This window comes from Falco punctatus, assembly GCF_963210335.1.
Source record: "Falco punctatus genome assembly, contig: scaffold_219, whole genome shotgun sequence".
Taxonomy (NCBI): Eukaryota; Metazoa; Chordata; class Aves; order Falconiformes; family Falconidae; genus Falco; species Falco punctatus.
In genome coordinates, this window is record NW_027660111.1 from 40,320 (window position 1) to 67,000 (window position 26,681).

The 26,681-nt window shown below is 50.6% G+C and overlaps 1 protein-coding gene and 1 long non-coding RNA gene across 6 annotated transcripts in view; one reads left to right on the plus strand and one right to left on the minus strand.

Moving 5' to 3' along the window:
- LOC308057990 (cullin-9-like) overlaps nucleotides 1–17,468 on the plus strand; it is a 35,288-nt gene extending 17,820 nt beyond the window's left edge. For 2 of the 4 annotated variants that reach the window (XM_080411989.1, XM_080411991.1), the window contains exons 15-41: nucleotides 129–219; nucleotides 305–476; nucleotides 688–793; nucleotides 1,155–1,250; nucleotides 1,339–1,514; nucleotides 1,976–2,109; nucleotides 2,189–2,365; nucleotides 2,644–2,756; nucleotides 3,212–3,394; nucleotides 3,713–3,870; nucleotides 4,217–4,427; nucleotides 4,514–4,679; nucleotides 4,825–4,970; nucleotides 5,156–5,273; nucleotides 5,678–5,880; nucleotides 5,961–6,220; nucleotides 6,298–6,661; nucleotides 7,054–7,194; nucleotides 11,339–11,503; nucleotides 11,593–11,756; nucleotides 12,660–12,753; nucleotides 12,984–13,058; nucleotides 13,556–13,666; nucleotides 14,976–15,093; nucleotides 15,431–15,564; nucleotides 15,757–15,851; nucleotides 16,817–17,468. In XM_080411989.1, the coding sequence (XP_080268115.1) occupies nucleotides 129–219; nucleotides 305–476; nucleotides 688–793; nucleotides 1,155–1,250; nucleotides 1,339–1,514; nucleotides 1,976–2,109; nucleotides 2,189–2,365; nucleotides 2,644–2,756; nucleotides 3,212–3,394; nucleotides 3,713–3,870; nucleotides 4,217–4,427; nucleotides 4,514–4,679; nucleotides 4,825–4,970; nucleotides 5,156–5,273; nucleotides 5,678–5,880; nucleotides 5,961–6,220; nucleotides 6,298–6,661; nucleotides 7,054–7,194; nucleotides 11,339–11,503; nucleotides 11,593–11,756; nucleotides 12,660–12,753; nucleotides 12,984–13,058; nucleotides 13,556–13,666; nucleotides 14,976–15,093; nucleotides 15,431–15,564; nucleotides 15,757–15,851; nucleotides 16,817–17,021 (4,176 nt within the window). In that variant the 3' untranslated portion in view covers nucleotides 17,022–17,468. The remainder of the gene's footprint in view (nucleotides 1–128; nucleotides 220–304; nucleotides 477–687; nucleotides 794–1,154; nucleotides 1,251–1,338; nucleotides 1,515–1,975; nucleotides 2,110–2,188; nucleotides 2,366–2,643; nucleotides 2,757–3,211; nucleotides 3,395–3,712; nucleotides 3,871–4,216; nucleotides 4,428–4,513; nucleotides 4,680–4,824; nucleotides 4,971–5,155; nucleotides 5,274–5,677; nucleotides 5,881–5,960; nucleotides 6,221–6,297; nucleotides 6,662–7,053; nucleotides 7,195–11,338; nucleotides 11,504–11,592; nucleotides 11,757–12,659; nucleotides 12,754–12,983; nucleotides 13,059–13,555; nucleotides 13,667–14,975; nucleotides 15,094–15,430; nucleotides 15,565–15,756; nucleotides 15,852–16,816) is intronic. The other 2 variants (XM_080411990.1, XM_080411992.1) reach the window with 1 other exon arrangement.
- An 899-nt stretch (nucleotides 17,469–18,367) lies between these two features.
- LOC308057989 lies at nucleotides 18,368–26,675 on the minus strand. Of its 2 annotated transcripts, none has more exons than XR_013925581.1 (2): nucleotides 25,704–26,675; nucleotides 18,368–24,313 (listed from the first exon to the last, which is right to left on the minus strand). It is a non-coding gene; the product is annotated as an uncharacterized lncRNA (long non-coding RNA). The 2 variants fall into 2 exon arrangements; XR_013925582.1 differs by lacking the exon at nucleotides 25,704–26,675 and adding an exon at nucleotides 25,470–25,696.
- Between the last annotated feature and the right edge of the window lie 6 nt (nucleotides 26,676–26,681).

Sequence of the window (26,681 nt, forward strand, 5' to 3'; positions counted from 1 at the left end):
TCTTGGGGCCGTCCAGCTGTCCGCGGCACCAAGGGGCAGCCTTCTGCTCTCTGCCTGCCGCAGCCCCTGCGGTGGGCGAGGGGAGGAGGAGCCAGGGTGCCCGGTAAGAGCCTGGCCCTGTCCCATAGCTGGTCCTGGGGCAGATTGAGGAGCACCGCCGGAGCCACCAGGCCATCAGCATCCCCTTCTTCGACGTCTTTCTGCGCAACCTGTGCAAAGGTGAGCATGGGGAGCAAGAGCTGAGCCCCTGTGGCTTGACGTGTGCTGGCCAGGTGGCTGGAGGCTCCCTGTGCTCTCCCTGCAGGCTCCAGCGTGGAGGTGAAGGAGGACAAGTGCTGGGAGAAGGTGCAGGTCTCTTCCAACCCCCACCGGGCCAGCAAGCTGACGGATAGGAACCCCAAGACCTACTGGGAGTCGAATGGCAGCACCGGCTCCCACTTCATCACTGTCCATATGCAGTGCGGTGTGGTGATCAGGTGGGGCTGGGCCAGTCAGGCTGGGGGGCCTCGGGGCCAGGAGGGCCAGCGGCTGCGTGGGGAGAAGAGGCCTTTGGGGGTCTGCGTGAGCCCTGCCCCGGTGGTCTGCGCTGTGGGGGTTGCTGGACGCGGGCAGCAGCGCGTGTGGCTGGCCGGGGCCAGGGCAGGGAGGTGAGGGCTGCTGGGCAGCACCGTGTTTGCTGTGCTGCAGGGAGATGAGCATGCTGGTGGCCAGCGAGGACTCCAGCTACATGCCGGCCCGCGTTGTGGTGCTGGGGGGAGACAGCCCTGCCACCATCAGAACCGAGCTGAATGCAGTGAGTCTTGCGTGGGCTGCGCAGGCGGTGGGTCCCCGCGGGAGCGGTGGGCTGGTCCTTGCTGTGCCCCGAGAAGGTCTCGCCCTGGTGCGGGGCCCCGAGAGGTGCCCTCCAGGGAGCGGGGGTGGCAGGAGCTGTGCTGCGGGGGCTGCCTGGCTGTAGGCAGCAGGTGCTGGAGGCTTGGGCACAGGTGCCGGGGCTTGTGAGCCTCGAGTGGGGCCCTGGCAGGGGGTGGCCTGTGGCTGCATAGGGGCTGCTGTGGGGGACAGAGGCCGTGGCTTTAACGGGGGTGGCCAGCGGGGCACACAAGGTGGCTGCTACTGGTTGCCTGGCGTGCTGAGGGCTCGCTGGCTGCCTGCAGGTGACCGTCCTGCCCTCGGACAGCAGAGTGATCCTGCTGGAGAACATGACCCGCTTCTGGCCCATCATCCAGATCCGGGTGAAGCGGTGCCAGCAGGTAGGGGAGCAGGGGGCTGGGCCGGGGAGCTGGTAGCGTGGGATGTCAGGGCCGGGCCCGAGGAGCTGAGGGCTGCGCTGTCCCCTAGGGTGGCATTGACACACGTGTGCGTGGCATCGAGGTGCTGGGTCCCAAGCCCACTTTCTGGCCCGTCTTCAAGGAGCAGCTGTGCCGGCGGACGTTCCTCTCCTGCACCGCTCGGGCTCATGCCTGGTGCCAGGAGATCTGCCAGGACCGGGGACGACTGCTGCAGCTCTTTGGCAGGTGAGTTGTCTCCTGGCTGTGCCGTCCCCGGGCAGGGAGGGGCCCTCGTTCCTGCCTGGCCACTGGCGGTGCCCAGAGGGCCTGGGCCACCCTGGGGTCCCCCAGGTTTAAGTTGAGCACATGGGCATGGCTGACCCACCAGAGAGACCAGAGAGGTGCCCCACAGGGGCCAGCGCGTCCCGACCTGGCAGAGGTCAGTCAGGCACAGGCAGGATCTTGCGGCCACGGGTGCTGCACAGCGCCCCAGTTTCACGGGGCCCACGAGGGCCCCGAGACCCAGTGCGGGTAGGGCCTGGGGGCAGCGAGGGTCCCTGGCTGCTGGGGGCAAGCGGGGCTGCTGAGCCATCGTGCCTGGCAAGGGGCAGGGCAGGGAGCGATGGCCACACTCTGCTTGCCTGGGGTGTCCCCCCAGCTGGGCGGAGGCGTGCAGCAGTGCTGTGTGCTGCCCATGGCTGTTGCAGGCTGAACCGGGCGCTGCAGCATGAGCAGAGCTTTGCTGACCGTTTCCTTCCCGACGACGAGGCGGCCCGGGCCTTGGGCAGGACGTGCTGGGAGGCCCTGGTGAACCCCGTGGTGCAGAGCATCACCAGCCCAGGTAGCCTGCGCTCTCGCGGGCCTATGGGGGCCATGCCCCGGGCTGAGGCACCCCACTCTGAGTCTGGTTGGCCTCACAGACCCCCAGGGAGCCAGCCCCCTGGCCTGGCTGCTGAGCAAGTACCTGGAGAGCGTGGAGCCACCCCACCATGCCACAAGCTGCGGTGCCGTCTTTGGTTCCCGTGTGCGGCGCCTGACACAGCTCCTGGTGCACGTGGACCCTGGCGGCCCAGAGCCGGAGGAGGCAAGAGCAGCTGGTGAGCGAGGGGCTGCCCTCCTGGGGGGCTGGGGCGTGGTGGGCCAGAGGTCCAGGGGGCGGTGGCTGTGGGGATCCGCTGGGGAGCTCTTAGGGGGCCCTTGTGGCACCTGAGGCCCCTGAGCTGGGGAAGGCTTGTGGCCGTGTCCCTGCGGCAGCCATGGCTCCCTGGCATCTGCCCTGCTCTGCGCCCCGCGGGGAGAGGGGCGAGGCCGTCGTGGGTCAGCATGTAGGGCCTGCCCGCAGAGCCCGGCTCAGCCCGGGGCTGTTCCTTGGCAGGCGGGAAGGAGGGGAAGAGCAAGGAGGTGGCGGCCAGGGCTGCGAAGGCGGTGGTGAAGTCGGGCGACCTGGAGAGCATCTGGCAGTGCTGGCGTGGTGTGGTGCAGCAGCAGGTAGAGCGTGGGGGGCCGGCCGTGGGGGCCGCAGGGTGTGTGTGGGACCCCATACTGGGCAGGTGTAGAAGGGAGCGGCGCCCGGTGGTCACCCGGGAGCGTGGGGAGGGTGCGGGACTGCCTGGCCTCTGTGGGGGCAGCCCCGCTGTGCTCGCCACCCTGGCGGTGCTGCAGGCCAGGGGACAGGTACAGCGTCGGGCTCTGTGTTTCCTGCTGGGCTGCTGCTGCGCTTCTGTCTTGCCCCTGCTCTCCCAGCTCGCCGCAAGCTCTCGGTAGCCCATGGCAGCACTGGGGCCTCTAGTCAGCCCCTGGCTGGGACCTGAGCAGTTGGTGTCAGCAGAGCGACGCTGAGGCTGTGGATGTTCCCACGGCCCACGGGCCTGTCCCGCTGCGGGGCTCGCCCCTCTGGTGGTGTCCTGCTGCCGGGCTTACCTCTCTCGTGCTGTGTCCTGCAGGTGCAGCAGTTCCTGGAGGCAGCAGGGCAGGCGCCAGACCTGGTGGAGCGATACTGCAGGCTGTACCAGCGCCTGCGCAGTGCCACGGCGGAGCTCTTTGGGCAGCGGGCTGCCTTTGTGTTGGCCCTGGGCCAGGGCTTCGCAGGGGCTTTGCTGCAGCTCTCCTTCCTTACCGCCCTGCATGTGAGTCGAGGGAGCGTGGCAGTGGTGCTGGGCCCTGACCTCGCTGGCCGCGGGTGCAGCAGGCGAGGCAGCCCTGGCTTGCGGCCTCGGGGTGAGCCCTGGGTGGGCAGTGCCTTGGCCCCCCGCTGAGCCATGGCGCCCTGCCCTTCGTCAGCCCCAGACAGGGAGCGCTGCTGCCTGGGGCGGGTGCCTGGGCACCCTCGGCCCCTGCCCGAGCGCCCCAGGGTTTCCCCAGCTGCTCCCCCATGCTGTTCCCTTCGGCCTGGCCCTGCGGGCAGCCAGTGAGCCCCCTCCACAGCCAGCCCTGTCCCTCCGCAGGTGAGTGAGCAGTTTGCCCGCTACCTTGACCGGCAGATCCAGGAGCTCCGTGGGGCTGCGGGCAGCACAGCGCCGCTGCAGCAGCTGCAGCAGATGCTGGAGCCCTTCGTCGTCTTCAGTGGCCTGGAGCTCGCCCACACCTTTGAGCACTTCTACCGGTGAGGGTGCCGTGTCTCCACAGAACCAGAGGGCCTGGTGCAGCTGGCGTGGCGTGGAGGTGGCACTGAGGCCGTGGCTGAGCCTGGCCTGGTGTGGCAGTGGTGCTCCTGGTGCTCCCGCTTGGCTTTTCCCTGTGTGGGTGTGCGGAGGGAAAGGCTGCGGGGTCCCGCCGGGCACTGCATTTCTGTAGACGCCCGTTCCCTGCTGGCGGAAGGGAGGGGAGATGGGTGCTGCCGGGGCTCTGTGCCTTGCTGCGAGGCTGGGGCCATGTTGGGTCTCGTGGTGGGTGGCTGATGGCCATGGGGCTCGGGCTGCCCCCTGACGTGATGCTGGCGGCTGTGGCAGGCACTACCTGGGGGACCGGCTCCTGGCACAAGGGCCGTCTTGGCTGGAAGGAGCCGTCGTGGAGCAGATCGGACTGTGCTTCCCCAGCCGCTTCCCCCAGGATATGCTGAGCAACTTGGCTGAGTCGGAGGAGCTCCAGCAGCAGTTTTACCTCTTCCAGCTGCAGGAGCAGGACAAGTGGCTGCTGGAGCTGGACACAGGGCTAGATAAGGTGAGTGTGTTGGTGGGGTGGGGAGGCTGAGGGCTGCCCGCGTTCCTCACAGGGATCCTGAGCTGCCCTCACGTCCGCACGCCCAGACACTGGGGCCAGTCTCTGTGGTACATGAGCCGGAGGTGAAGGTGCTGGCCCTGTCCCCGCACTGCTGGCCCGTTTCCCCATTCTGCTACATGGACGAACCTGGGAGGTTTTTCTCGGCGGCGCTGAGCTCGCCCCTGGATGAGTTTGCCAACTTCTGCAGGCGGCGTGAGTGTTGCAGCAGCGTGCACGCGTGTAGCTCTCACCACAGCAGGCCACAGCAGCTCAGCCAGAAGTGGTGGGAGCACGGGGCTGTGCTGGGAGAGCCTGGCGGGGCCGGCCCCCGGCCCTGCACTGATGCTGTCTCCGGCAGGCCAGAGCCAGCTGGGCTGGGAGTGCACGAAGCCCCGTCGGCTGCAGTGGACGTGGCTGGGCCATGCTGAGCTGCAGTTTGGAGACTGCGTCCTCCACGTGTCCACGCTGCAGATGTACATCCTGCTGTGCTTCAACGGCGCTGAGGTAGGAGCTGGGGCCACGGCGGGCTGAGGGAGGCAGCAGATGCTGGAGTGTGGCAGGACCTTGTCCCCTCTTCCAGCGGGGTCTCGAGTGGTTCTTGGGGCACAGGCCCCTGCCTGGTGTGGCTGGGCCTGCGGCCAGCGGCCAGCGGGTCTTGGCTGCCGTTCCCTGCCCGCGCCCCCCTGCAGGAGGTGGCTGTGGAGGCTCTGCTGCAGGCTACGGGGCTCCCTGCTGACCTGGTGCACCACGCGCTGACACCGCTGACCCACGGCGAGGGAGTCCTGGTGCGGAGCTGCGCTGTGGGAGGTGCGTGTGGGGCTGGGGTCCCCGGGGCGGTGCGGGTCCGAGCCCCAAGTGGGTGCTGGGGTGGGGGTGCCTGAGCTCGTAGGGGGAGCAATGGGCTGGGGCGAGTCTGTCAGCGCTCCGGGTGCAGGTCAGTTGGAGCCTGAGGCCATGTGGGCAGGGGTGTGTGTGGGGCCACGCGTGGGTCAGTGTGGGGGGTTTTGCCTCGGGTCTGTGGGGCTGGGGACCGGGGCCGGGGGTTGTGCGTGTGGCGGCTGCTTGGGGCTGTGTGTGGGGGATGGGGATGGGAGTGGCACCTGTGAAGGCAGTGGTGGGAGGCCCAGGGCTGGGTCCCACAGCCACACGTGTGTCCTGGGGCTCCTTCAGGTCCCAGCTCAGGGCTCGGCTGACCCTGGGTTGGGCGCTAGCTCCAGATGTGCTGCGGCTGAACCAGGCAGCCCTGGCCCGTTCCTCTGGCCGCCACCTGAGGCTGCTGCCCCAGCAGAGGTACCTGCGGGCGGAGAGGGCTGAGGTCAGCGCCCTGGAAAGGAAGAGGAATGTCCTCTGCTGCCTCATCACCCGCATCCTCAAGGTGGAGAAGCAGCTCCACATTGACAACCTGGTGTTCAGGGTATGGAGGGCTTGAGGGGCAGAGAGGGGCTGGCTGGGTGCTGCGCCGCACTGCCACATGTGTCTCCCTTGCTGCCGTAGGTGATTGATGCCTGTCAGAAGGGTGAGCTGGGGCCAGGGCTGCAGTTCCTGAGCTTCTGCTGCCACAGCGTGGACGTGCTGTCCTGCATCCTGCACCTGCTGAGCCAGGGCTATCTCCGGCGCCAGGAGGAGAGGCCTCATGTTTTGGAATACATCTCTGCGGAACCCACAACACCTCCTGGGGGCCAGGCACAGATGGTTTTCCAGAGCAGGCCACCAGAGGCATCTCTGAATGAGGACAACATAGACTGCCTGTATCGGTAGGGATGCATGTCACCAGATGTGGAGGGGTAGGTGTCTCCACCCTGTATTGACATGACTCATTTCTCCACGTCAGGTTGAATCCTGGCATAGGCAGGTCGGAGGATTTTCTCATGGCAATGCTGCAGGTGCCAATGGGGCACACACTTAGTCCAGAGGAGGCAAAGCTGCTCATGAACCAGACAGTACAGCAGGTCCAGGATACTCTGAGCATCTCAGATGATGTTGCTCGGCACCTCCTCATGTACTGCAGGTGGAATGTGGATTTCCTGATACAGTGCTATGTGGAGAACCGTGAGACACTGCTCATCTCCTCAGGGCTGCAAGTGCAGGATGCCCAGCCCCCACCATGCCCAGGAACCCACTGCCCAGTCTGTGTGAACCAGCTGTGTCTCACTGAGAAGCCACCAACCCTCTGCTGCATGCACTACTGCTGCAAGGTGAAGGTCCTGGGGTCTTTGGCTCATGTGACTTTGTAGAGAATTGCTGCTGCCTAGTTGGAGCAGCTGTTCTCCGTCTGAAGTTGTTACCGGGTGATTTTCGCAGAGCTCATTCATTCTCTTTTCTCAGCTCCCTTGTTTGTTGTGATACTTTATCTCTTGATTAGTCTGTTCCCACTTTTGTGTTTTTGAGTGCTTATCAATGGTTTGTGGTGATTTTGTGCACCCTCTGGGTGGGGTGGGCTTCCAGGGTCACTTTTGTGTTTTTGAGTGCTTATCGATGGTTTGTGGTGATTTTGTGCACCCTCTGGGTGGGGTGGGCTTCCAGGGTCACATAACCCAGGTGATGCAGTTCCTGTTTAGCTCTGATCTCTCCTTTTCTGCCTTCACAGCCCTGTTGGAGTGAGTATCTCACGACTCGTATTGAACAGAACATGGTTGTCAACTGTACCTGTCCCATATCTGAGTGCCGTGCACAGCCAACTACAGCCTTCATTTGTTCCATCGTTTCCTCTGAGGAGATTATAGCCAAGGTGAAATAGGAGAGGTGATTACTGGGTGTCCAAGCTCTTTTTCATTTTGGTCAGCACTAGCAGCTAACCTTGCTGCTGCTTTTCCCCTTCCCATTACTAAGGCTGGCAGTGTGGTAATTGAGGCAGACCAGATTTCTGCCCAGTGGTACCTGTTGTCTCTGATCACGGTCAATACCAGCTACTCCAGAAAGTATAACATCAGCAAAAGAGCACAGCGGTATTTCCTCCAAACACCTCTCCAGCAGACAACATTTCAGGTGCATCATTAGTTGAGGACCAGGTGAGAGCTCTGGTAGCAGCTCATGATGTGTCCTCTGCTGGTGTACTGGAAGCATTTGTAAAATCTAGGACAAATGAAGAGAAAACATTTGAGCAATTTCATTTTGTCAGTGCATCCATGACCACAGTGTCCTTTCCCTTCCATTAGTTTCTGGCTTTGAGCACCTCAGTTTTTTGTGAAGATGACAAAAGTTGCCACATCAGACTTAAATCTTCACACATACTGAAGTCTATGTGTATTTACAGATGTCTCTAAACCAGGCTCCTGAGCTCTGCTCACCTCAGCCCTCAGTCAGCAGGGGGCAGCAGGAGCTGCTTGTTCTGAGGCAGAAGCTACTTGTTTTCCCTGTTCTTTCATTTTGTAGTTAATAGAGCTGAATAATGCCCTTCCCACCTAATGGTAAAGCTGTGGCTGTCGCATGACAGGCTCTTTTTGTTAATTGTTGGACAAAACATGTGTGTCATCTGTTTTACACTGCTCTGTCATTTGGCTGGTGTCCACCAGCAATTCCTTTTCCAAAAATACTCTCCTTCTCTACCAGCTTGTTACTGTCATGACCCTGCGTGAACAATCATAAGGAGAAATGAACAGTAGTCAGAAAGACTGCTCTGTCTTACAGTTTTTCTTTAAGCTTGCAAACTGGCAACCAAAATGGCCAAGGCTACAGAAAAGCATTTCCTTCAGTGTATCTTTTGTATCTTGTTTTATGAGAAAGAAGTGCTTGGAGAATTAGTGCATGTATCTGGGTAGTTAGTTCTTATTGGCTTTGTAAATCCTGTGGTCACACCTGTTTGAGAGCAAGGTTTAATATCATGTTGCTATGGCTATTTTGTAAAAAGATTACTCCAGGTCAACCTAAATTGCAGCCAGTTTTAACAAGTTGCTCTGATGCTCTCACTGAAGCATTATGTTTCTGTTTTTGCGCAGTAAGTGGTATGGCTGGAGTGTCATGCAGAGTCATCATACATACAGTCAGAATAATTTACATTGCAATAATCTGTGGAGATCTCTGGTCAAACCCTGTGCTCAAAATAGCCAGATTATTGTGTGAAGATCTAATGCTGAGGTTAAAACATAGTGCTCTAGGTACAGTCTTCTCTGCATCTTACCTTTAGGTAGCTCTAGGCAGTGGTAAGATCCCCGTCTGCTGACTTCTCCCCACGCTGAACAAACCCAGCTCTCTCAGCCCACCCTCATATGTTCTGTGCTCCAGCCCGTGACTGTCTTGGTGGCCTATGGATGACATTTTCTCTAATTTGTTAATGTCTTGTGCCTGGGAGCCCAAACTGTTCCCAGTATCCAGTTGTGTCACCAGTGCCAAATATCTGTGAGAAATCCCTTCCTTTGCCTGCTGGTTACGCTCTTGCCAATACAAAAATATGTGAGTTTAAACTTCCCATGCTTATATTTCTACAAAACATAAATCCTGTCATGTCTCTGAGATTTTCTCTCAGCCTTTTTCCCCTCAAGTTTTTTGAGAGTCTGTTGTTCAGAGGTGGTCTTTCATTCTGCCCCCAGGGATTCTTTGCTGGGAATCATGCCATAGTCTCCATATCTGGATTAACTCCAGCATGTGCAAAGGTTCCTCTGAGGTCTGTTGGCCAGTGCCATGTGGTACTTGGCAACTTCTTGATTGTACCTGGCTAGTTTTCTTCCCAGACCTTTTCTGGACACTTGCCGTCTCTCCTTTTAGGCTTCCTGAGAGCAGCTCTTTCTCTTATGGTTCCAGTAGGAATCCTGGATCCGCTTCAGCAGTTGCGTCTCTGTCTTCTCACCAAGAAAACAGGATAGAGTAAAACTCCAGACATCAGACCTTGTGAAATTCAGCCTCTGTGAAGAATGTGTTTTGGTGCTGTTTGCTGACTGAAGTACCCATTTATCTTTCTGGGTGCTGGTGCCTGGGCAGAAATGATCACATCACCTATCAACAGGATGACAACAGATAGTTGTTGACTCTTGAGAAGAACGAAGTGGGTTTGTTGAGACTTCGCCTCCACTGGGCATTTTGCCGTAACACAGGCTGACATCCTTGCAGTCTGTCAGTGCATGCTCTCTGCTTTAGGTTGCCTGACAGACAGAATGAACAAGAGGGAGAAGTGAATGAGGTCCCATCTGAGCCCTTCAGGGCTTGTACCTTTTCTCTCTAGTGCTTGTTGTGACCTGTATTGTATTTTCTGTGCCTGATGGCTTTAGAGCAGCTCTCCAGATATGCAAAAATATCTGCAGGAGGGCTGTGAAGACTACAGGATTTCTTCTGAACTTCCTCTAGCTTTGTGTATGTTCATACAGTCTTTATGCTATAGTAACTGAGCATAGAAAACTAAGCTATTATGTGCAGTATGGTTGCATCCTGGATCCCTACCTGAACAGTCCCTTACTGACAATCAATTTGCCTTGTCCTCTGCAGTAATGTCTAGAGGCTGTGGGCAAAGCGAGCATCCTTTCCCTTTGCACATCATGTAACTAAGCAAAAGTCTGCAGAGGAACTTAAAATCAGGAAAAAGTTATAAAGGGCACTTGCTAGCTTTCTATGGTGAGATGATTGGCTGGGTGGGTGAGGGGAGATGTTGTTTATCTCAGCTTTAATAGGGATTTCTACACCATCATCCATAACATCCTCATAGGAAAAAAACCTGATGAAGTACAAGCTGGATGAGTGGACGGTGAGATGGCCTGCTGAGCAAAAAGGGATATGACCAATGACAGAAAGCTCAGCTGGAGGCCAGTCACTAGTGGTGTAACCCAGAGGCTGATACTAAGTTTAACATTGTTTAAGATCTTAATTGATGACCTGGATGATGGGACCAAGTGCACCCTCTGCAATTTTGTAGATGCTAAACAGCTGGGAGGACTGGTTGATGCTCCAGATGGTTGTGCTGCCATTCAGAGGGACCTCAAAAGGCTAGAGAACTTAGCAAACAAGAATATCATTAAGTTCAACAAAGGGAAATGCCAGGTCCTGCTCCTGTGGTGGAGTTACCCAATACAACAGTATGTGCCAGGGGAACCGTCTGGAAAGCAGCCCTGCAGAAAAAAAATGGGATGCTGGTGGACAACAAGTTGGACATAAGCCAGTTGCGTGCCCTTGTGGCCAAGAAGGTCAACTAGCATCTTAAGTTGAATTAGGAAGAGCACTGACAGCAGGTTGAGGAAGGTGATCCTTCCCTTCTACGCAGTGCTGTGAGACTGCATCTGGAGTACTGTGTCCATTTCTGGGCTCACCAGGACAAAAAAGACATGGACATACTGGGGAGGATCCAGCAAAAGGCCACAAAGATGATTTAAGTTTTAGAGCACCTCTAGGAGGAGCTGAAATAGCTGGGTTTGTTTAGCTGGGAGAAGAGAAGGCTCAGGGATGGATCCTTATTGACGTGTAAATTCACAAATGGGATTAAGAAGCTGGATTCTTGGTGATATCCAGTGAAAGTTATAAGAGGCAACGGGTATTAATTTAAATGCAAGGAATTCCATTTAAATACAAGAAAACTTTTTTTTTTTTTTTAAATAGTAGGGTAATGGGATGTTGGAACAAGAGGGGCTTGTAGTCTCTCTCCTTGGGTATGCTCAAAACCCAGCTGGACGTGGTCCTGAGCAGCCCTGCTTTGAGCCGGAAGGTTTGTACTAGTTTTTGTCTGCAGAAGTGCCTTCCAATCTCAGCTATTCTGTAATCCTATCAAACAGCTTTCAGATATGACACAAGTGGTGGAGAATTTACACAAAGTGAACGAAAGAGTAAACTTAGTGCTGTTTTGTTGTGAGCAGTTGTTCATTCAGATATGAAGCCCATAGGCACCAGACCCCAACTGTAATGTCTAACCATGCAGCTACTCTGCCTTGTATCTCCTTCCTGTCTTCTTATTACAGTATGAAAAAGCCCTCCTTAGAGGCTATGTTGAGTGTTGCTCCAACCTGACATGGTGCACCAATCCTCAGGGCTGTGATCAGATCCTCCTTAAGGATGGACTTGGCTATGGGGCAGCCTGTTCCAAGTGCTCCTGGATATCCTGCTTCAACTGCAACTTCCCAGAGGTGAAGCTGAGCGGAATCACGGGCAATACTGTCTTGGGTTGGGCACACACCATTATGCTTTTGTGTGATTGACTGGCTCTCTCTTTCAGGCCCATTATCCTGCCAGCTGCAGTCACATGTCTCAGTGGGTGGATGATGATGGGTACTATGAGGGAATGACAAGTGAAGCCCAAAGCAAACATCTGGCTAAGCTCATTTCAAAGCACTGCCCAAGCTGCCAGGCTCAGATAGAGAAAAATGAGGGGTGCCTGCAGTGAGTATCCGTTTTTGTTTGCTACTGAAGACAGGAGAGGGCAAAGACATACAGTTAGGTTCATTGTGCTGCTTTTTTGGCTGTGGAGTAAGTTACGGCATGTCTGGTTTATGGTTTTAAAAGAATGACTGTTTGCTTTTAACTCCTAGGAAAAGCAAAATGTTCAGCAGCATTCACAGTTAAATCCATTGATAGCTCTGTAGTAGAACAAAAACTCACTTTGTAGTACTTTTTCATACTACACATTTGTCTGCTCTCAGAATCCACTATAGATGTACAGAGGTACAGGTTAGAGAAGTGGATAGCTCAGCACCATTTTTATTTTCATGCTCACCTATTCCTGTAACTTTAGGTAATTTTCTTTTAACTGTCTCTTTTGAACTGGCTTGGGTCTCTGGCAGCTTTTTACATGATAGGGGAGTTACCTCCAGCTTTGAAGCCAGGGCTTAGGTGTTGCCATTTGTTTCTTTCTTGCACTGGCACAGCCCTTAGTGCCCAGCTGTGATTTGTCCCCACATGTTGTGCGTGGCCTTAGGGCTGTGCAGTGCCTTTCTGCACTGTGGAGTGCTGCATTACTGAGGGAAGAGGTGAGGTGCTCATGTGGATCTTGCTTCAAACTGTGGAATGCTTAGTTCACCCTTCAGTTACTTGGTAAGTTGGTACTCTGAGATTGTGCTGCCAGTTTACCCAGCTCGTTTTTGGGACATGATGACTCAATTTAGGCATCCTCTGCTTCCAGCCAAGGCTTTTAAAAATACGTGCAAGGAAATGCATAGTACTGAGTGAATGGGAGTGACTGGGTTGCACACTCTAGCCCTGTGATGTAGGGGTCCACTGGGAGGAACTGTCTGCAAGTGGCTGTTAGGACTGAGTGATTTCCATTGTTCTTCTCCCACCATGCAGTATGACCTGTGCAAAGTGTAATCATGGCTTCTGTTGGCGTTGCCTCAAGCCCTGGAGGCCAACTCATAAGGATTATTACAACTGCTCTGCTATGGTGAGTGGTGAGTGTTTTGCTGTATCCCGGTGGTTCATGCTTGTGTTAAGATGCACTTGGCCCCTCAGAGAGATGACAAGGATCTCTACTTGAGTGCTTTGCTCTGGACTTTGTGCACTTGCCAGTGATTTTGACAGTAGTGTCAAAATCTCTATGTGTAGATAGCCATTTCCAGGCAGCCCAGGCACTTGAGAGAAATTGTTACAGGTTACTTATGTCATTCCTTTCAGGTGAGTAAAGCAGCTTGGCAGGAGAAGCGTTTTCAGGATTACAATGAGAGATGCACCTTCCATCATCATGCAAGGGTAAGGCCTCCTCCTTCCTTTCTGGATGCTGACTGTTGCTTTAGCCCTGGCAAGCAGGACAATTTCTGTTGTGTCTCAATATATTTTACCTGAAGCTGAGAAGCAGGCTTTGGATCCAGGTGGGGAGACCTGGTCATTTCACCCCTGTTCTGATGTAAGGGGTAGTTCTTGGCCTGCTTTCTTCTACCAAGTCTGTTGTGGAAACTGAACACCTAACTTGTGTTGTTCACACGCTCAAACTGATGTAGCACTTGGAAGCAATGGCAACTGAAGGACTGAAGGCAGAACTCTGTCTATAGCTGAGATATTGTAAAAGGTTGAAGTGGTGGCACAGTAGAGATGTCCTAGTAGGGTGCAGTAAATGCTCTCCTGCTACCTGCATGTTCTGGGGTGGCATTTCAGGATGCTTAGCAATTATCGGTGTGGGAAGTGCTATTTTTTTGATCTTGTGGAGCTTAACATTGACTTCCTTTTTTCCCCTCCTTTGGTTATTGCAGGAATTTGCTATGAGTCTGAGGAACAGCATTTCTTCCATCAGTGAGATGCCAAAAATTAAGACTTTGACCTTTGTGCTTGATGCCTGCAAAGTGCTAGAACAGGCACGGAAGGTAGGACTGGATAATATAGGCTTGCTGAGGTTTGGGCCTAATTCTATTGGTATGTTTTATGCCTTTCTTAAAGTGAGGAGCTGCCTACCTTGCTCTACTCCAAACAAGGGAAGACAGAAAAAACTTGAGGGGAGGAATAGCATAAGGACAGGGGAAAAGCTCATGTATGCCTTTTCCTGCTCTCACTCTGAGTTGGGCTCTGTCTGCAGTGTTCCTCACAGTCATGTCATAGGGTTTGGAGCCTAGCTCAAGTTGACACCATAGAATCAGCATAAGGATCTGTATTTGGAGTTTTCATATACTGGGTTTGGTCCATTCCAATTTGAAATGCCCCAGTGGTGGTACTTACCTTTTAAAAGCATCATGCTGTCTTACAGTTAGGAGGTCCCTCTAGATGCTGATATTACGATTTTTCTTTCTTAACTTCATTTCATGAGCTGTAAGTGTTTGGGGACTACTGAGTTACTTACTGCATGCCCTGATAACCACATTATGAAGGATTTGCAGTGCAGCCACTGCATGTGCAGTAAGCCTGTGACAGCCTAGGTCTGTGGTGTCTTCTGTCCCCTGAAACATAGGAAGGAGGTGGGGATTGCCTTTGTAGAACTGCTTTTGCAATATATACCTTGTTTGTGTAGGCAGACTTTGAGAGAGGCGTGTGGAACAAGGGTGTCTGACCCATTTTGTCTTTACAGTATGGTAGCCCCTCTGTTTGTCAGGATACCTATCACTGTTGCTTGCTGCTTCTGGCTTTTGTGGCCCATTTCTTTAAATGGAAACAGTGATCTTGTTTCCTGCTGGGTGCCTGGATGGCTTTAGGAGCCATTCATCCTTAATAGGAGTTTGTCACTTGTTGAAATGCCCTTGTCCTGGGCTCTTGATGCTCTATAGCACTGTGCCTGCTTCTCTTTGATTCTCTCAGTTCATTGCCACTTGAGTTCAACTTGGGCTGCCCAGCAAAGTATAGATTCTGTGCATTTGTTGTTTTGACTCTGCCTGCTGGTCAGTCACACTTGTTATGCATTTACAGTCTGTTCTTGTGATGGCTCGCAGGTGGGAACGATTAGTTATTTCAGACTTCAGTACAAAATAATTACACAATTCATTTCCAATTCTACAAGTAGCTCTAGGTACTGGCACTGCTGTCACTTTGCATAATTGTTCACTGGGCTATCACCACAGACCAGAAGTGCTGCCAGGCTTCTCTCAGCCACTGATATGTAATGAAGGCTGGAAGGATTTTCTACTCTCTTCTTGCCCACTCTGAAGCTGAAAAAGGATGCTTACAGCATGATCTGTACTGCTCCAGGTGCTGGCCTACTCCTGTGTGTACAGCTACTATAACCAGGACACTGAGAGCATGGATATTGTGGAACAGCAGACTGAGAACCTAGAGCTGCACACTAATGCTCTGCAGATCCTTCTGGGTAAGTTCTGCAGCCTCCTCAAAGCATAGTCTAGCATTCCCAGCTGTCTGGTTCAAAAGGTGGCAGCTATGCAGTGGAGCAATAGCTTACACACCAGTGCCCAGCTGGGCTCTCTCACTTCTCCCAGCCCATTTTTGCTTTCTTGATGTAATTTCTGGGAAGTCCACTGCTGGTGGAGATTGATGCAGTAAGGAGTAATATGTTCCCTTCTGAAAGAGGAATGTATGTGCACAGGAGACCTAAGCAGTTGTGACTGGCTTCATAATCAGAGCCAAGGAACTTGGTCTCTGCTTAAGAGTATGGGAAGCAGCGTGACTTTGTTGGCCTTGAATTGCAGAGGAAACCCTGCTGCAGTACCAGGACCTGGCCTCTTCTCTTCAGCTCCTGAAAGCAGAGCATTTCAATGCTGGTTTGAAGTTGGTACACCAGATCAAGGAGCGTCTCTTTGCAATTCTCTGGCACTCCACACAGGTGAAGTCCACATGCCCATTAGTGGCTTGTCTTGCTCTGTTGTAGTTTGATCTTGGGCAAACCTAGAAAGGGGCTTAATCAGCTGAGGGGATAGACTGTCAGTGCTGTGTGTATGTAGGGAAGGGGTTTGCAGCACAAAATATCCCCCAAAACGTATGTTGTCTCTCTCTTTTGGCTGTTCTTTCATGCTAGCAGGATTTCCATGTTGGACTCCAGACTTCGGCAGATCCTGGTCAGAGAAAGGTGAAATTCTCAAATGTGCCTGCTTCAGTCCCTGCCTGTATAGGGTGAGTTTTTGTAGCAGGGTATCAAGGAAAGCTGGGTGAGCGCAGACAAAAAGCAAGTGACCAGATTTTTGTCCTGTGCTTGCTAACATACAGAAGAGTTAATAACACTGATTACTTGCATCATGTGTGTGGTTTGAGGTAAAGATGTGACAGTAGTGTAGGGAGACCAGCAAAACCTCGGCTTGTATGCAGCTATAGTCAAGAAAACTGGCAGACTCAGTTAGGGAACTTGCTTTCCCTGGATTCTCTTGGCTTTCTGCAGAGTCACACTCTTTCTTCAGAGGTGTTTCAGAGGTGTTTCAGAGATCTAGGAGGTGTCTAAAATGAGAAGCAAAAACAAGAACATACATGGAGGGAGATGGAGAGGCCTGACATTTATTTTAAGAAGGGAATGGAGAACAGTTGACACGGCTGAAAAATAGTGTTGAGAGGTGAAATAGATGGTTTGTTGTTTCCCTGTCCTAGACTACTGAGCTGGCAGGTGTTAAGTATGATTGAAAGGTGATGAATTCGAAACCAAGTCCATTCCTGAATGACATGCTGTTTAAATGAAGAAACACAACCAGCATCTTCTGTCTCCGAGTGTGACCAATTCCCTCTGACAGGAGCTGAACAGGGGTGCTGAGTGTTGCACAAAAGAATGACAATCGAGTCAAGACACTTTGTTTCAGAGCACAGTTTCTGGTCTCCTTGGAATGAGTCTGAGATGCTAGACCTGGTGGCAGGCTGCAGCTTGTTAGGCAGGTCACAGGTGGCTCACTGACACAGCCCTGTACTGCATGCATGGATAAGGCCATTTAATTGCCTTTTCCTAGGCACACCTGCGTGACTGCTGTGTCCCTGAGGCATGGCTGTGGACGGGGATGTTGAAGTGATGGTAATAGGGAGGATGAGGGTGGTGTGGGGCTGGGTTGTGGTTACTGCTCACAGCCAGGGCTCTGCTCTGATGCTCTCCTCCTCAATAGGCCAAAACGTACCATCTTGTGTGACTCCCCCAACAAAGATGAAGGTGGCAAAGAGGTTGAAGATGAGGAGTATGAACAACAGTGGCAGGAAGACTATGATGATGATGATGATGACCTTGATGAAGACAACTTTCTGTTTGATGATGAGTCAGATAACCTTGATTGCGACTCCTACTTTGATGATGATGATGATGCTTATGACTAGAAGTGGGCTGTCACACAACCTGCCACCCTGGACCTCTGCCTGTACCCTGTCTCAAACAGTTTGTATTAGTACCTTTCCTCAAAGACAGTGAGGAGCTCTCGGGCAGACTGAAGAGACATTTCCTTTGGGGGCTACTTGCTCAGTGATTCCCTTTTAATATGCAGAAGCATTGCTCTGGACAGACTGGCTGTGTTACTGTGGCCACCTCTCAGAAAGATACCTCCTCACCTTTCTCCCTTGTCTCCATTTGTGTCCATAGGTATCTAATTGAGTTAGAAAGTCACAGTCCACCTACAAAGTGAGGACTGCTTGCAACCTGTTAGGACTGTTCAGTGTCCTTAGGTGTGCTGTCCCCAAGGGCTGGGCACAGATGAGTGTGGCATATGTCCTAGCATGGCACTGTCTAATCCAGCCAGTTTCTACAAATACTGTAAAGCAGTGTGTTTACTCCAAAGTCAAAGCCTCACATCTGGAGATGGTGGGATTCCTTCCGGAGCCACAGATGGATGTGGTTCAGTACATTCCTCTAGTTGAGGATTTTGGCTGTTGGTGGGGGCGAGCGTGTGTGTGGTGGGGGGAGGGGGCTTGGTAGGTAGGGGTGAGTGCGCGTGTGGTGGGGCAGAGGGCTTGGTAGGTAGGGGAGAGCATGTGTGTGGTGGGGGGAGGGCTGTTCGTAGGTAGTGGCAAGTGTGTGTGGTGGGGGGAGGGGGGTTCTAGGTAGGCACAAGCGTGTCTGTGTTGGGGGAAGAAGGTCGGTTGGTAGGGGTGAGCGTGTGTGTGGTGGGAGGAGGGGGGTTGGTAGGTAGGGGCAATCGAGTGTGTGTGTGGGGGAGGGGTTGGTAGGTAGGGATGAGCGCATGTGTGGTGGGAGGGGGGTCGGTAGGTAGGGGCGAGCGAGTGTGTGTTACGGTGGGGGGTTATAGTTTGTAGTGAGCTTGTGTGTGGTTGGGGGAAGGGGGGTTGGTAGGTAGGGGAGAGCACGTGTGTGCGGGGAGGGGGAATGGTAGGTAAGGGTGAGCGCGTGTGTGGTGGGAGGAGCGGTGTTGGTAGGTAGGGGTGAGCGCGTGGGGGGTAGGGCCGTTCATAGGTGGCGGCAAGTGTGTGTGGTGGGGGGAGGGCGGTTATAGGTTGTGGGCGCGTGTGTGATGGGGGAGGGGGTTGGTAGGGTTAGGGTTCAGGTTAGGGTTAGGGTTAGACGCCTCTTAGGGTTAGGTTTAGGTTAGGGTTAGGGTTTTAGGGTGGTTAGGGTTTCTTAGGGTTAGGGTTATGTCCAGGCCCGAAATGGTCAGGTCTGGGGAGATTCTTTGTGATTCCCAGAGTGAGATTAAGACACAAACGAGGTCAAATGCCGTAAAGAAAACAAGTTTAATGGTACTTGCATAGAGGCAGGAAATGGAGAGAAAGAGAGGAAAAATAAAGAAAGGTGCAATAGCTACCACTGCACGGAGCTGGGGGTCCTGTCAGCCCAGATCGACTTCACGTCAGGTGGGGCATTCCACCCGGTGCTGGTTGTCACAGTTCTTTTATAGATGTTCCAGAACTCTTCACCCCAAAGTCTCTGCTCCTTCCAAGAACTGGTTTTCATAGCCTCACCCCTCACTCGGCAGTGGTGCAAACACCCATACCGTCTTTTCAGAGAATTTTTCATCCTCTGCGGTCTGGGTGTACTTGCTGGGGCGAGGGTACAGAACAGGCGATGCGTGGTTTTCGTGGTCGAACAGATGCAGCGATGTCTGGGTAAACATCCGTGGTTTGCCGAAGCAAGATGTAGACAAGTTCTTCGCAGGGTCTCTGTGTTGTTTTGCAGTCAGCCAGCAATGTTGAGACAGACAGCACAGTCCCAATAACGTCCTTCACATCACCCCGTGACTCAACATTGCTGCTCCGTGGGTGGCGTAGATAGAGATAAAGATTCTGCCAACTATACAAACAAGGTTAACAATCTATCTAAGCATTAAAACCATTTACCATTATCAATCTAACAATAACAAACAGTGATTAGAAACGACTAATAATAACTATAAATCCCTAACAAATGTTAGCTAACAATTAAAAACTCAAGCATGTCATAAGCTAATTTCAAAACACTATCCTAACAGGATTACGTAACAAAACAAAATAAAACATTTCTTAGCATATATAAGGTTTGTTTGTGGAGGTTAAGAATCAAGAGCCAAGAGGTGGGCATTTAAAAGGGTAAATTTTCATGCCCCTTTAAGGCTGGGTCCAAATTGTGGCTGCGCATGCATTTTTCATTGTGTAGTTTTGGTCAGGGCGTTAGCCTGAATCTTGGCCAGGAGGGTCACGGACCAACTTGTTTGTCTCACCACAAACAATCCTTATCATTTTGGAAAAGATGGGAGCAGGAGATGACACACTCTGTACGGTTTTGCTGTTTAGCCTTTGTCTCATCGTGACTACAGTAACCATCAGTATGTGCTTCTGTGAGTGTTTTTGGTCACGCCGGTACAGAAGAGTGCGATCTCTTCCTCGCAGTCCGCCCCGAGTAGTGGAACCCATGGGATACCAAAGCAGAGTGCGAGAGACTGTTATACAAACAAAAGAAAACTGTTGATCTCCAGCAAAGTTACCATGTGGCTGGTTATTAGTTTCTGTTCATCTTCGTCACCTTGTGAAGAAAAATACCAAGGACCAGGCACGGACTATCATGGAGGGAACAGACTCAATAATAAGACTCATTGGGGAGCTGGTATGTTATATAAAAGTCTAAATCAGAAATTGATAGGGCGAAACTTATATACTGTAATGAAACAATGTATTAATCCCAATGTAGCAAACAGAATAAAACTAGGGAACATTAGTAGAGGAAATTATCCAGGACAACAGTGGCAAGTTGATTTTTCCGAACTCCCAAGAAAAGGGGGGTACCGGTATTTATTCGTTATGACTGATAACGTTTTCAGGTTGGCCAGAAACTTTCCCTTGTCGAACAAATAAAACAAGAGAGGTCACAAAGGGATTGTTAAATGAAACTATCCCCCACTTTGGGGTTCCGGCAGCAATCTCTTCTGATAGAGGCTCACATTTTTGTGCCAAAATAATACGAGTGAGTACGGTATTGGGAATAGATTGGCAATTACACACCCCTTACAGGCCTCAAGCAAGTGGAAAAATAAACCATTTAATTAAACAACATATAGTGAAAATAGGACAAGAGACAAATCTAACTTGGCCACAGTTTCTTCCCTTGGCATTATTAAGAATACAAACTAAACTGAGAACAAAGGAGAATTTGAACCCTTTTGAAGTATGATATGGGAGACCATACCAGTTACAATTTGCCAGAGAAGATTTAAGGCAGTTAGTTAGGGGAGGGATATTTGTGTGAATATGTGAAGACCCTCCGGGGAGAATTAAAAGTTATGAATAAACAAGTATTGGGAACAAGGGCCAGAGGGCTGGATCAACCAGTCCATTCCTTTGAATCTGGTGAGTATGTGTATATAAAGATGTTGTCAGGGAAACCTTTGGAAGAGAAGTAGGAAGGATGCTATCAGGTGCTGCTGACAACCTTCACTGCCGTCAAGATAAGAGAATAACCAGCCTGGATTCACTACTCTTGGATAAAGAAGGCTCCTGAGAAATCATGGGCTGTCACCCTGGCAGGACCCATGGGACTATGGTTCTTTAGATCGTAAAGAAATCTCCGGAGACACAATGGACTGTCAAAAGGATCAGGGACATTTGTGTAAAGTTATTCTGATCTTAATTGTAACTGTTGTAGAAATATTAGAAACTGAAGCATGGGTAAACAATACCAGTCTTCAAACATTGCAAATGACTGTTAATGCTACAAAAGCTAAGGAATGCTGGATATGTACCTCTCTTCCTAAAGGAGGCTTGATAACACCCCTGTATGGGGTGGCCTCCCAAAACTGGAATTCTCGATGACAAATGGACTACCTGGCCAGACTTTTGGAAAAAGCTGGACTATGGTGGAGGGTATTGCCTATTTGATAATAAAATATATGAGTTGGGTCCCAGATTTGATTTACAAATATTAAGCCTAACCACCACAATATTTATGAAAAGTGATAATAACTGTCATTGGAAAGCTCAAACAAGACAGGAGTAGCATGTCCTGGAAACCCAGGGCAAAATACTTGTTCCCAATCTGATGGATGGAATGATTAAACACACATCCATGAGATATGGAACAAGGTGCAGATCCTGCATGAAATTACTAAAGATGATTTATCATGGAGTTTTAAAGTTATATGGGACAAACTGACTTCGTGGTTACCTAATTTGGAATGGTTAAAATATGCTTTTATTATAATACTTATTGTAATAGTTTTAGGAATATGTGTATTACTTCAATGTTTTGTTTGGTGCTGTCGAAGAATGATCATAAGGCATAATGATTTTTTGTAGTTGCAAAAGAATTTGCAAAAGTTACTAGAAAAGGGGGGAATGAAACGGTGAATGATGTGCCAGTTATCTAAAGGATGATGTAATTATGTTTATCTAAAAGCTGGGAAACGTCCAAGGACCCTTATTGCTAACATGACGGATGTACTAATTGCTAAGTCCTTGGATTTGTCATCTTTAAAAAGGCTATCTGGTCCCAAGTTCCTGTTGTTTATACAGCGTGGCAAAGACAAGGACTTAAATCACGGTCACTAGCTTAGTGAGATATGTAAATAAGTTCCTGGAATTGTAATGAATATGTAAACAATTTCCCAGAAAGTTAATGAATAGGTATGAGTTGCTTGTATATAAAGAGGGGACTGAAAAACCCCCTTGGGGTGCACGACTTTGGTGGAGCGATCCCCAATAAAGATAACCTCCACTCACTCGAATACGGGTGAATGATTCTTTAAATCCATCTAGTTGAAGATGCTCCTGCTTCATGCAGGGGGGCTGGACTAGGGCACCTTTAAAGGTTCCTTCCAGCACAAACCATTCTATGATTCTGTAAACTACCACTGTCATTCCAGCCACTGTGTATTTATATATACTTGAGGAAGTTGAAGTCCTTCACAACTGAAATTTTACTCTGAAAGTTCTGAATTGCCTTGAAATTCTCAAGAGCTTTTCTCCAAAACATCCCTTCCAGAGATACTGATATTCAGGTCCTGGACCGAACACCGTAGCTGAGGTTGTTTACAGCAGGGCAGCAAAGTTTTGTAGAACAAGTGAGGCCGAGAGACTGCCCAGACACATTCTCCTCCATGTTCTCCCAGACCCATGTGGCAGCACCTTGAGAAAACACTTTTTTCTGTTCGTTCCCGATACGGTTCTAAACACCTCTAACAAAATTTCACCAATGTCCTCCCCCCTGAAGCAGTGCTGCTGTTACCACAGATAGCAATGCAAAGATGTTCAAAGGAAATGGTCTGAAACACTTGGAAGCTAAAGGTCACAATAAGCAGGAAAAGAAAATACTTTACCGTGTACATGAGACTGTTCAAACTTTTTGCCGGTGCAAAGTGGAAATTTCCAGCTACCTGCAGGAGACAGTAATCTTTCATTAAAAAGCCTGAATCTACATAAACAAAGCAGTCATACCGGCGGTTGGATTTTAAAATTTTTATTGGAATAAGATAGACAATAAGCAACTCATTGTCATGGGTGACAATACCAGCAAATATTGTCCTAAAAGAGATATGAATTTCCCCTCTTCCTCACAGGCAGTCATGTGGAAAGCCATAATCACATACCGATGTTGACAACAACTGTTCTATGCAGAGTATTTTAGCGGACATAAAAATGAGAAGAAGGAATCGAGTCTACCGGGAGGGAACTAACTGCTGCTGTAGGAAATATCAAAAGGTATCACAAGGTATCACAGAAATGGAGTGGAGAAAGTAACTGGGAGGGTGAGCAGGCAGGGTAAGAAAACCCTTAATACAATAAACAACAGTGGTCCTATGTCTGCATCCATGAAAAGAAGCCGTGTTCAAAAATAAAGCACTAAACCTACCACCAAACCCCCCCCCCACACTCCAAAATCCCCCAAAAGACAAAGGTTATTAAAGTTTTAACCTTGAATATGAAAAGGATATGGATATTAGGTATCAGTCCTCCCTGACACTCGGTAGCAATCATACACACCCTCCCCTGGAAGATTTCAATGCATCAAGCTCACACGCTACATTACACCTTTGAATGTCCGTGCAAACCTATCACATATGTTAACTGCAGACCCGATGAGAATGGAGATGTGCAAAAGTCCAAGTGCCTAACAATGGCCCCCAGAAATTTCCCTAGTGACACCCACCCACCCTTGGACCCTTGCTACCCACAGCACTCCCCTTTGAATCTTTCCTGCTCACCACACTTTGTGGCAAAGGGTCCTGTAATGGTTCAGCACCCACGATGATGCTCGAAACACGATGTCTGGTTTCATGAGCGAAAGGGCGGGGTGTGTTTGGTTTTGTTTTTGTTTTTCAGAAATAAAGAATGTTGTCTCCAGGAACAGTACACAAAGATGTAAAAAAACCTCCAGATTTTGAAATAAAGTAGTAAAAAAAAATTACCCTGGGCCTGACTGCTAGAATGTACTTGGGTACGTAACCTGCACATCCCAGTGTTTTGAGCTCGGTAACCTGCCAAATGACAGGGCAGTTACATAGTCATCTGGCGTATCTTGTACTACATTTTCATACACCGGTTGCAAACAGCATCTCTTTAAGCATCTTCAACCTTGACAACTCCAATAGTCTTGCTTCCACTGGTTTTCTAAAGAAGGGAACATTTAACTCCCTCCAGCACCTCTGCTGACAAGTTGTTGGTTACTGTTATCTCCAGCACCCACCGGTGGTCTGTTTTGAGACTAGAAGGGCAGGTGGGACTACCCCACCGCAAAGAAGCTGCCTCTCCCCCTCCAGAAACCTCGGTAAAAAGACTCACTAGCTAGATGGTAGAAAAAGCTAAGCTTCTCCAGCCAGCCCACGTCATGGAACAGGGAATTTGCCCCTTCCCACCCTTTTCCTGACCCTCCTACTGAGCCCCTCTACAGGCACAAGTACCTTGCTGAGCCCAGGGGTTATTACAGTCCCGTGAACACTTAAAGTTGGAAAAAAGAGCAGAGTGCCCCAACTGTGCCTTCTGACGCTCATCACCACCATGCAACAGGCTCACGGCAAAACCCATCTCTCACCTTGTTGACCTCCAGGAAACTGTACACTCGGCAGCCCTCGTTCTTCTGCTCTTCCATTTTCTGGCTAAATCCTTCCCTCCTGCACTGCTCTATGCTATCCGGGTTCTCGAAGGCCCAGCCTCGTCACCTGTATGCTTCTCTGACATCGTCACAAGTATTGCAGCACCTGCAAGAGCACAAACATCATCTTTACAGTGATAAAGAGACACTCCAGCTCAGGACTCAAATCCCCGGTGGATTTTGTTTCAAAGCAGCAAACTTCAGGAACTGGACACTGAAAGGTGGTCTAATGCTCCTGAAGGAGCTTGAGTTTCCTGACGTACTTTTTGAGATTTTGGCATGAGGACGCAAGCTGTTTTAATGCAGTGCTTAATTCTGAAGAGGGCTTTAGTTGTCCATTCATACAGCCAAGTCCATCCTTGGCAAATAAGTTTGCTGCAGAAATGACATTTGTTTCTGTGGGAAGTCTCCCACAGTTCTGAGCAGCTTGGAACTTCCCCATGTGAACACAGCATCTACCTGTTTCTATTCCTCCCTTCCTCTGTTTTTAGGGAAAGACTGCCAACATCGGAGGCAAGGTTAATGGCAAACTTTCTTTATTGCTCTTCTACCTCTGGACTCACCAGAGTCTCTGTCACGCTCACCAGAAAAAACAATTGTCTGTCTCTGTTCCATGTTGTGCTGGACAAAACAAAAAGTTGAAGGCTGGAATCATGAATCCCTCAAGATGGAAACATCTCTGGGGAAGGATGCAACTTGACAGATGTGACAAACTAAATTACTACAGAGACAATAATAGCAAAGGATAGTCCAGAACCTGTGGACTATCACGAATCCATTCTTACACAAATTTGCAGGTAGAAGGAATGAGCAATACCGAATGACACCCATCATTTGTCTGAGTGATAAGTGTCTGGTCTTTGCTCCCATAAGGATGCAAAGCCTGCAGCAGAAACTAGAAGGCAAAGCCATAACTGGGTTTTATTCCGAGACAGCTCACAGAACAGTGAAATAATTTACACAGCTCCCCTCTGGACACCAGAAAAAAGACTCCCAGAAAAGGTTGTTTGCTAAGATACAATCTTTGTGCTACTGCCCTTAAACAGGCATGCAGACAAAACAGACAACCTAACTGTGCACGCTCTTAGCGATCGTGAGCGCAGCACAGGCGTACTATAACACAACAGCTCTCACCATTCTCTGAACAGGTGCTCAGGAGGATTTCACTGTACGGACCTTCACAGACATTTTGGAAAAAAACCTCCAACACGTATGCCACATGAACTGTATCGATTCAACCACTAAGATGATGTAAAGGTTACCGAATGGCCTCTGACTCTGCCCCGTAACAGCTTTCGCAGCGATCGGCATCCAAAGCATTTAGATCGAACACCTTTTCTTGTTCTTTCCCCAGTTCTAAGACAAAAGAGGACTCATAGTGACGAGGCACGTCTAGAAACACTATCTTGTACTTCTGCTCTACGCACAGAAACTGTTCTACATGTGAAGGAAACAATTTTGTATCAGAATCTGCACATCCTGCACCCAAAGCTCACCTGAAAGAATGTACAGGGCCTGTTGAGCTGCAAAATAAGATCAACAAGCAGAGTAGCGTTTGCCATCTGAAGAACACCCTCTATTGAAAGAACCAGCCACCTGTAAGCCTTGCCGGAGCGCCGATCAGATGTTACTTGCACAAAGGCTTTGTTAAAACTTTGTCTAAAGCAGACCCAAACAGCAAATTGCGACCGATACAGGACCTGTTACACAAACAACATTTTAAATAGCAGACAGCAGCGCATAGCGCATAATCCTGTCCCAAGATATGTAGGGAACACAGTTATATATTGCTGTGAAACTAGATCACAGTGGGAATCTCCCAAGCGGAAAACTGACACTCAGCTCTCCAGTACAACGATGCTGACAACGCACACACATTAACCACTGGCTTACTAGAAATCTCCAAGGAATTTCTCTGTCATGATTTTACAATTCTGCAAGTGTCTGTGCCACCTGTGTGTTGAATGCGCGGCCACAAATATGTTCTTAAATGCAGAAGGCTGCAGAGGGACTCTTAACAGAGGAGACGAGAGCTGGTGACAGCTGAAACCTGCCAAAGGGCAAGACATGCCTCCAGAAAACTCAAACAGGACCTTTGTTTTCCCAAAACAAATGCGAAAGGTCTGTAAAATTTGGAGTTCGGAGTAAGCGAGCCAAGGAACTGCATGTCTAAAATTTTCAGAAACATGGGTTCTTATTGCAAGAGGCCCCTTAAAACCAGGCTGTTCCACTCACAAATCCTGAAGGACAGGACCAAGTCTGCTGGGTTACAAAAGCCCTACAAGGCTCACTGTCTAGGCACCGCCGCACTACCCTCTTACGAGCCTCGAGAAGGCGGCTTCTTGCATAACTAAGGCCGGGGCAGGCGATAAGTCAGACACTGCTGAGGGGACAAAATGTTATCGGGACCCTCTTTGTTGAGATTGGGAGGTATAACAGGTGGACAGAAGTGAGTATTTAAGACACCTGTAGTA